Source organism: Cricetulus griseus, chromosome 7, assembly GCF_003668045.3.
Source record: "Cricetulus griseus strain 17A/GY chromosome 7, alternate assembly CriGri-PICRH-1.0, whole genome shotgun sequence".
Taxonomy (NCBI): domain Eukaryota; kingdom Metazoa; phylum Chordata; class Mammalia; order Rodentia; family Cricetidae; genus Cricetulus; species Cricetulus griseus.
Window position 1 is genome coordinate 41,805,175 of NC_048600.1, and position 10,054 is coordinate 41,815,228.

General features: G+C 45.8%; 1 protein-coding gene across 10 annotated transcripts in view; it reads right to left on the reverse strand.

The window, feature by feature from the left end:
• The window catches only part of Mgrn1 (mahogunin ring finger 1), a 53,763-nt gene extending 47,822 nt beyond the window's left edge, over positions 1–5,941 (reverse strand). For 5 of the 10 annotated variants that reach the window (XM_027423983.2, XM_027423987.2, XM_027423981.2 and 2 more), the window contains exon 1: positions 5,717–5,939. In XM_027423983.2, coding sequence (XP_027279784.1) covers positions 5,717–5,804 — 88 coding nt within the window. In that variant the 5' untranslated portion in view covers positions 5,805–5,939. Of the gene's footprint in view, positions 1–5,716 lie in introns of all 10 variants that reach the window. The other 5 variants (XM_027423986.2, XM_027423980.2, XM_027423984.2 and 2 more) reach the window with 2 other exon arrangements.
• Between the last annotated feature and the right edge of the window lie 4,113 nt (positions 5,942–10,054).

A 10,054-nucleotide genomic window follows, 5' to 3' on the forward strand; every position in this document is an offset into this window, starting at 1 on the left:
CTGGGATTATAGGCATAGATGACCATACCGGGCCTCAGCTAACAAGATTTTTAAAGATTTAAATAGATGTAGAGCCAGACATAGCAGCACATATCTATAGCCCTAGAAGGCTAAAGCAGGAGGATAATAAATGTGAGGCCAATCTGGGTTCAAGACCTATCTCAGGGGTAAAATATAATTACACATACATACAAGAGAGATGATTTATTATGTATGCTCACAGGTATAGGCAATCAGCATAAGGATGGCCCTTCTCCAGAAAAGGATGCATAATCTCTACACAAATCCAACTGCTTTTGCAGAAACTGACAGAGATTCGCCTGCCTCTGCCTCCCGAGTGCTGGGACTAAAGACGTGCACCACCACCACCCAGCTCTAAACTGAGTTTGGATAAAGATGCAGAGGCACTCTGATGGAAAGAAGATGGTCTTTACATGGAATGAAGACTTGACAGCATGGCTCAATTTGCTACTGTGTTTAATGACCTGAGTTCAATCCCTAGGACCCATGTAGTGTAAGAACCAACTCCAGCATATTACTCTTTGATGTTAACACTTAAACTAAAAAAAATTAGGAGAGAACTGGAGAAATGGCTCAGTGAGTCAAGGGTTTGCATGGCAAATGTGAAGACCAGAGTTTGGATCCCAGTGTCCATGTAAATGCTGGGTTAGCATAGTGGCCCACCAGAGTTAGGGTATAACCAGAGCAAGTTGAATAGCTAGAATAGTCCAATTTGGCCTGCTTTTGTAAAAATTGACAAACTATACAATTTCAAGTGAGAGATCCTGCTTCAATATACAAGGCAGAGAACAAACAAGGAAGACAAGAACAGAAACCCCCACAACCATTTATAAGCATGCATATGACATACACAAACCTACCACCACCCCCCCAATAAAGAGAATCTGTGACCTTAAGCTAGGCAAAGGTTTCTTAAACATTAATCCAAAAGCATTATTCACTTTAAAAACTGTTAAACGGAGCCAGGCGTGGTGACTCCTTTCTGTAATCCCAGCAGGAAAGAAACTGAGGCAGGAGGATGTCTGTGAGAGAAGTTCCAGGACAGATGGTCTACAGAGTAAAACTCTGTTGGAAAACAAAAACAAAATATCAAACAAACCGAAGAGCTAGAGAGAAAGCTCAGTAGTTAAGAACACTTGCTACTCTTGCAGAGACCAAATGGTGACTCATGACAATTCCTAACTCCAGTTTCAAAAGATCCCATGTCTTCTGACTTCCGAGGACACCAGGCACCCATGTGTTACATACACATACATGTAGACAGAACAGTAACATAAATGATTCAATCTTAAAAAACAAAAAAATAAGTAGTTAAGAGCTGGCTGCTCTTCTAGAAGACCTGGACTGGATTCCCAGCACTCATATGGTAGCTCACAACTGTCCGTAACTCCAGTTCCAGGGGATCTTCTGGTCTCTACAGGCACCAGTCAGGCATGTGGTACACAGATATGCACGTAGACAAAACACCTATACACATAAAATTAAATTAATCCCAGCATCTATGAAGCAAAGGCAGTCAGATCTTTGTGAGTTTCAAGGCTTGGTCTACATACAGAATTCCAGGCTATTGGGGACACAGTTGGAAGTGGCACAGGCATCTTTGTTATCACAGATATTCACTAGGGGAACCTGGAATGTTGAGCACACAGGGTTGTTCCTTCAAGGGAAAGGATCCCAGAACTTGAAACTGAGGCAGAAGAACCCTGAGTTCTAGTCAGAACAGGCTACATAGCAAATTCCATGTCAGATTGATGGACAGTAGTCTCCAAAAGACATAATCATTATGTTAAGTCAAAGAAGCCAGCCACACACACAATACCTCTAGATTATATGATTCCATTAATGTAAAATGTCCAGAAAAGAAAAACTGCAAAGACAAAAAACTGAACACTGATTATGCTAAGACTGACTACAAACAGGTACAAAGTAGGAAGAGTAAGGTCACAATTGATTATGATGGTTGTACAATTCTATACATTTACTAAAAATCCATTCATGTTTATAATGGATCAGTTATATGGTACACAAATTATACCTCAATAAAGCTGTCCAGGATAAAATAAGTAAAGCAGATATTATTGAATTCAAGCTCAGCATTGTTGACAGTACATGAAAATTCCCTAAGGAAGAAAACTGGACCTCATGAGATGTTAATTACTTGGGGAGCTAGAGAGATAGCTTAGCAGCTAGGGGTACTTGCTCTTCCAGAGGACCTGGGTTCAATTCCCAGCACCACATGGTGGCTTTACTCCAGTTCTAAGAGATACAACACTCTCTTCTAGCCTCCTCAGACACTCAGCATTTATATGGTGTATACACATACATGCAGACAAAACATTCACATATAAAATAAAAAATGAATACATCTAATAAAAAGATTTTTAATTGCTTGGGCTCTAGTGATGGCTCAGAAGGTGTTGCAGTAGTGGCGCACACCTTTAATCCTAGCACTCAGGAGACAGAGGCAGGCAGATCTCTGTGAGTATGAAGTCAGACTTGTCTCAAGAGTGAGCTCCAGGACAGCCAAGACTACATAGAGAAACCTTGTGGGGCGGCGGGGGGGGGGGGGGCGGGGGGGGGGGGAACTTGTTGCTCCTGTAACTGACCCAAGTCATTGGTTCCCAGTACCAACATAGTAATGGCAACTGTCTGTCCACAGGAGCCAATGCCCTCCTCTGGCCTCCATAGGCACTACATGCACTTGGCACACAGACACACATAAAATAAAAATGATACTTCATTTGAGACAAGGTCTCACTATGTATCCCTGGCTGGCCTGGAACTTGCTATATAGATCAGGTTGGCCTGGTCTACATAGAGATCCTCCTGCCTCTATCTCCCGAGAGGTGGGACTAAAGGTGTGCACCACCTAAATAAACAGCTTTAAAGAAAACAACAACTCAAGGAGGTGGTGTCACACACCTTTAGTCCCAGAACTCAAGAGGCAGAGGCAGGCGGATCTCTTTGAGTTTTGAGGCCAGCCTGGTCTACAGAGTGAATTCCAGGACAGCCAGGGCTATACAAAGAGAAACCCTGTCTCAAAAAACCAAAAAGAGGGCTGGATGGATGGCTCAGAGGTTAAGAGCACCGACTGCTCTTCCAGAGGTCCTGAGTTCAATTCCCAGCAACCACATGGTGGCTCACAACCATCCCTTATGAGATCTGGAGCCCTCTTCTGATGTGCAGACATACATGGAAGCAGAATGTTTTATACATAATAAATAAATAAAATCTTAAAAAAAAGAAAAAGAAAGGAAAACAGCAGCAAAAACTAGCACCCTTCTCCTTGAAATAATCAAGAAAACTAGCAGAAGCCTGAAAAGACCATTTCATAAAGTTGAACAATTCATGGGAGTACCCTTCAAATGTCCCTCAACTTTTCTGTATTCCCAGTTCATACACCAAGATCTTGAGGCTCCCATGTTCAGTGAAGAACTAGGGGAGAAGAACAATGAAAGACATATTGTCTATATGCTTATCTAGAAGGATACGGAACTCACTAGGTGCCACCCCCAACACCAAAAGCATACCAAACAAACAAAAACCTTTGGACTGGGCAGAACTCAGCAATATATGAATGGCAGCTCAGACAAGCCCAGGAGGCCAATGGATTTCAGCTGCTGTACCAGCACTAATTGATTAGCCACAGCTGCCTAGGATATTATGGGACAGATTCTAAAACCCCATCCAGGTTGGAGGAGTGTCCAAAGCAATCAGAAATGCCTGCTACAATGCCGGGCGTTGGTGGCACACGCCTTTAATCCCAGCACTCGGGAGGCAGAGGCAGGCGGATCTCTGTGAGTTCAAGGCCAGCCTGGTCTCCAGAGTGAGTGCCAGGATAGGCTCCAAAGCTACACAGAGAAACCCTGCTTGAAAAACCAAAAAAAAAAAAAAAAAAAAAAAAAAAAAAAGACTGCTCAGGTAAGCTGGGCATTAGTGGCTCAAACCTTTATTCCCAGCACTTGGGAGGCAGAGGCAGCCTGGTTCACAGGTAAGGGAACATGCCACAGTAAGCTAGCTTTCTTTCCAATATCTGTTACATGACTACCAAATACTGTTAGGATCTGGGTCAGTCACTTAGTCACCTTTGAAGCAGTTATAGTAGCTAACATTTGCAGAAAAAATTTTACGTGCTCAGCACTATAAACTAGCAAGCCATTTTATAGAAGGGGAAACTGACACATAGATATCAGTCCTTGAAGTCTCCCGGGGAACCTCTGGAACTACAGCCTGTACTGGAGATGCACAGAGACATGGAGGTCTGCTGCACCGACAAGTGACTCCATTCCATTCTGAGTATCACAAACTGCCAGTGTCCTCTTCTTTGATCCTGGCAGTTCCCTGATCCTTACATGAACAGAGTACTTTCTCAAACTTGAGTGGATATCAGACATACCAGAGAAAATGGACTTAAAATAATGCATGTCCCTAGGCCAAAACAAGTCTTGAAGTATGGCCTGAAATGTTTAACAAGCTGTCCAACTAAGGAAGCAGATACTTTTGGACCATGAAGGAAATCTGGCCTGGTTGGTCTGGAAACATCTGAAGAGCAAACATCACATTGGACACTCAGAAGACTGAACCTAAAGGCCAATTTGGATGTCCAGTGATATGTCCAATGTTCTACCCCACCAGGAAACTGTACAGACATAAATGTAGCTAAAGTTTGTCCAGCCACACTCGTCCATCATCAGGGCAACAAGCATTGCTGGGGCACACCTGTAATCTCAGCACCAGGAGCCTAAGGCTGGAGAACTACCTCGAGTTTGAAAGCTACACAGTGAGTACCAGGACAGCCAGAGCTACATAACAAGGCTTCTGTCTTAAAAAAAAAAGGGGGGGGGGCAAATCTAGGAATGTGACTAAGCTGATACAGTGACTGACTACCACGCACTAGTTAAGTCTAGTTCAAGTCTCCAGCACCTCATAAAACTGAGCATGGTGGTGCACACCTGCAATCCCAGCACTAGGAGGACCAGATGTTCAATGTCACCCTCAGCTACATAATGAGTTTGAGCCAGCCTGGGCTACATAAGATGATCCTGTCCTTATTTAAAAAGAAAAAGAAAAAAAGAAAAAAAAAAAACAAGCGGAAACGACAGAAGCAAGACTTCTCTGGGAGCCCACATCTGATGCTGGTCCCCTACTCTGCCTCCAGCTCCCATAATCTACCAGTGTATCTGCCCTGCACAAGAGAGGAGGGTACGGTAGTCCTCTCCAACCATCCCAACTATTATCCTGTTCTTCAGGGGAACCCTAGTAGCCCCCTATCTATTCTCTCCCTGGGTCAAACACCAGTGTCCCTCACCCGCAGGATAGGAGGAAAAGCCCGGGTCCAAATCCGAAAGAGTTGTCAGGATCCTGGGCCGGTCTTCATACCTCCAAAGCCTGCGACCCTTGGTGGTGAGGCAGTCCTCACCACAACGCACACTGATCCCAGAGATGCCAAGCCCGGGTGCGTACAGAGGCTGTGCAAAGTGACTGGCCCAAGGTCACCAGTTAGGAAGGGGCCGCACAAGGTGCGACAGCGGCCAGTGGGGATAGCCAGGGCCGCAGCCACGCCTCAGGCTCCACAGGTACCGGGAAGGGGAACAGGAGGACGGTCCGCCGCAGAACAAGGCGCTTGCTCGTCAGGTCCCCAAGCTTCCAGATGTCCCCAGCCCGCGCCCCGCGGTCCGCGCCCCCGTAAACTCACCCGACTTCGGGGGATAGCGGTAGGCCGAGTTGGCCTGAATGTCGATGTCCTCCACGCCCGCGATGCGGCGACTCAGGATGGAGCCCATGGTGCGCGTTTCGGCTGACCGGCCCGAGAGGAGGGGGTGACGGCTGCGGCGTCCTCACACGGACATGGCCCAGAGCAGGCCGCACAGACGCGCGTCCACCGGCCTGGCGGCAGGCACCTCCCACAGCCCCCGCCCCGGCCGCCCTGGCCTGGCCTGGCGCCCCGCCCCGGCCCGGCCCCCGCCGGCCCGCAGCTCCAGGGGAAATGGAGTCCGCTCCGGCCCCCGGCGCGCAGGACCACGGAGCGCCTGCGCACTACGCTTCCCAGGCTGCCCCTCACGTGAGCGGCCGTGGCAGGGCGAACCAAGAGGCCCAGGCTGCGAAGGGGGTACCGCCCTCAGACGACACTAACCTCTGCTGCCAGGCTGGATGTTGACCCCGAATACCTCAGTCCCTTCATTTTCTGTCCACACTCGGACACTTTCGGAAGCTCCGGTGCCTCCCACATGAACCCAGTCTGAAAATCTCTACATGCCACAGTGGCTCTCCCCACATCCCGAAACTCTTCTCCCATCCTCAGCCGCAAAGGGAACAAACACCTTTTACCTACCTGGAAAGTGGGTGGCCCCCAAGCTCATAGAGGAATGCAGAGTTTGTTTGGGCCTTGGACAAAACCCAGATCATCTCTGTCAAGACATTTACAATGGATCCGTAATTTTGCAGCACCCACAGAGGACAGACTTCTCCTCATTTTACACATAGGGAAACTGAGGCCCAAGGCAGAGCAGACTGCAAGGAAAGCAAGTTTAGAAGAATCAGGATACCGACTGCAACATTACAACTTAAAAGCTATGCCCTGGTTTTTGATTCTCACACACACTTCTGTAAGGATGCCAAAAACCCTGTTTTTTTATGGTTTTCAGATAAGAAGCTGAGTTTCTTAGACGTGCTTCCCAACTTGAACCTGCTGTACAAGAGAGGTTAGGAATATCAGCAAGTGAAGTATCATATGGTAAATTGACCATAGTCCACACTAAAATATACACCTGAATGCAAAGTCTGAGCCCTTCCAGATAAGGTCAACTGCATAGGACTTGATGAACTCCTTAAAGAGGAGAGCAGAGTGAAGGCAGAGAGACAAGAGGTGAAAGGAGGCAAGAGCAAAATCACTCATACCCAAAGTAGATAGGCTGAGACCAGGGTGAGGTGATGTAATAATAAATAAATATATATATGAATATTATAATATTCAAATGATGAAGGGCTAGCCCTGAAACCAAAGCAAATGGAGGGAATGGCTGTCCAATTGGATGGCATGCTCTAGGTTGCCATTCCCCAGAGATAAAACTTCCTGGACCATGTTGTTGAGACTAGCAAAGAATCTCCAGGACACAAAAGGGCCCTCCAAAGTTAACTAAGAAGCATGAATGAGCATCCTAAGGAGCTACATTTCCTGGCCTGGAAACTCTTTCATCTTACATGAACCAAAGTTCCAGAGGCTAACATGAATCCATCTGGTAGACTGCCTGCCTTTGACCCTTCAAGGAGCAGGCTCCACCATCCACCTTTACTGTGTCTCCCACCCCAACAACCTCCTCCATCCCCAAAGAGTCAAACTTTTGGTTATCCTTTGGCTAATGCTGTTCCATGCTTTGCCAACATGTTCTGGTGGGCACACCGTTTGGGCATGGTTTCAGGTTCAGATGTGACCCCTTATAAGGTAAAGGAGGGCTGCCTCTGGCTCTCTTGGGTTGCAGTGAGAGCATCAGAAGGGCAGAGACTGCATCTTCTAGAGCAAGGAGACCGAGCTGTATAAGTGCTTCCCTAATAAATACCTAATTATCATTTATTTTGGGTCTGGTGGACTGATTTAAACCCCAACTTCAAATTGTGTGAGAGATCTCCAGATTTCTTCAAACTCAACACTACATCAGCAAATTAGCACTGCTGACCAAACCAGCTGGGAATGAAAACCATAATAGCTTTGTAAACACATTTAGAATCACAAGGTTTAAAGCACACTAATGACTACAATGGAGATATGCCTGGACTAACTGAAGCTAGGCCCTGATTATCCAGTTGCACCAAGGATGCAATTTCAATACATCTACCTCTCTGGCTACACTGAAGACATTTACTGGAAACAACATAGCTCCTCAGCGTTCCACCACCTTCTCTGTGACCATAGCGCCTACTGCAACCAACTTAAGCTGAAGAGGAACCATGGTTGCTTGGCTCAAGTGGGACAGCCACCACAAAGCTACATAGTGACACACTCTTGACAGGCATCCCATCAGTCCACGGGAGGATGTGAATCCACAGACAACTTGGGTCACTGAGCTTGCATTTGCAACTACACCAGGATATCTCAATCACTTGGGGTTTCAATTTCACCAGGAATCTTGAAAGCTGAAATGAAATGGCCCATATATGACAATGAAGAGAATCCAGGTGTTCTATGTAACCTGAGCACATATGTAACCTACCCTATAACATCTACATTGAGAACAGGTGTTGGTGGCGCACACCTTTAAGTCCAGCACTCGAGAGGCCTCAGAGGCAGGCAGATCTCTGTGAGTTCAAGGCCAGCCTGGACCACAAAGCTACACAGAGAAACCCTGACTCAAGGAAAAAACAAAACAAAACACAAAATGACATTTGCTAAACACTTTTTTCCCCCCAGATAATGCCATCTGTAGCTAAGGTTAGTCTCCAATTCATGATTCTAAGTGTTGGGAGTATAAATATGCACAACCACACCTAACTCCAGGATCAAACACTTTTTATTTGCTGTCTTCTTGCCTAAGGGACCTACACATATTTTCTCACTTAGTTCTCTGGCATTAAGTTCTATTTTCATTCCCATTTTACAGAAGAGGAAAAAGTAAGGTTCACCTAAGTAAAGTGCCCCTACTCCAGTCGCACAGTAGATATATGGTATGATAGCTAGTATTGTCAGTCTAACAGAATCTCCAGTCACCTGGGAGATGGTCCTCTGGATGTGTTTGTGGGGGGTTGTCTTGATTATATCAATGTAGGAAGACACATCTTAATACAGCATTTCCTAAGCAGTATTAATCATTTAGTATGTCGATAATGGGATCCCAGACTGTATAAAATAGAGAAGGCTGGACCACTGAGATATCTCCACAGGTAAGGGTACTTGTCTCATGGCCTGAGTTTGATCCCTAGAATCCATATGGTTGAAGGCAAGAACTGACTCTAGAAAGCTTTTCTTTGAGCTCCATACTTACAACATGTCATTCACATACCCACACAAGCACACAATAACTATGAAATGAAATGTAGGTGAAGTGAGCCTTGACCCTGTTTTCCAGACGTGGATATGATGTGACCAGCTGCTTCAAGTTCCCACCCTTGACTTCTCTGGCACAATGGACCATTCCCTGAGGCTGTGAGGTAGGATAAACTTTTTCTACTTTAAATATCTTGAGCTCGGGCCGGGCGGTGGTGGCACACGCCTTTAATCCCAGCACTTGGGAGGCAGAGGCAGGTGGATCTCTGTGAGTTCAAGACCAGCCTGGTCTACAAGAGCTAGTTCCAGGACAGCCTCCAAAGCCACAGAGAAACCCTGTCTCAAAAAACCAAAAATAAAATGAAATAAAATAAATAAATAAATATCTTGAGCTCTTAGACCAGTGAGTTTAAGACAGACAAACTGGTATAGTTTCCTCCAAATCAAAAAAGAACAGTTCCTTCTGGCTAATCTAACAGTCATGTGCATGAGAACCTCAAATATATGTTATGTGATTCATGAGTGTATATACACACACATACACACACACACACTGCATTTGGTTCACTGCCTGCCTTCCTTCATCATGGACAGAGAAAGTCTTGAGGGCTCTGATATTCTCACTGAAATGAAGAGCCTAGACAAGGCATGTGCTTTACCAAGTGGACATCTTACTAAACACTATTCTTAGAGTTTGAATTCAGGCGTTTCCAAATCCTCTTCAGCTTTTTATCCACCCGCTGCTGAAAAACAAGTTCCACTATCAACATCTTAAATGACTAATTTTATTCAACAAATATTTAACATGCAGCTACTACAAGCCAGGTGATAAGTCAGGCAACACTGATCAAATGGCAGAATACAGGAGCCTGTGGACTAGTGAGGAAGCAACATACCCTCTACTGACTAGCTCTGTGAACTGAGAAGGTTCTCAACTGGTCGTCAGGTAAGTACTGGAAATGCCCTATTCTCCCTCACAAACACTGGCCCTGCTCTCAGGTCATAACCCAACCTGTTAAAAAAAATCCCAAGTCCACCCTTCAGACATGAATGCTG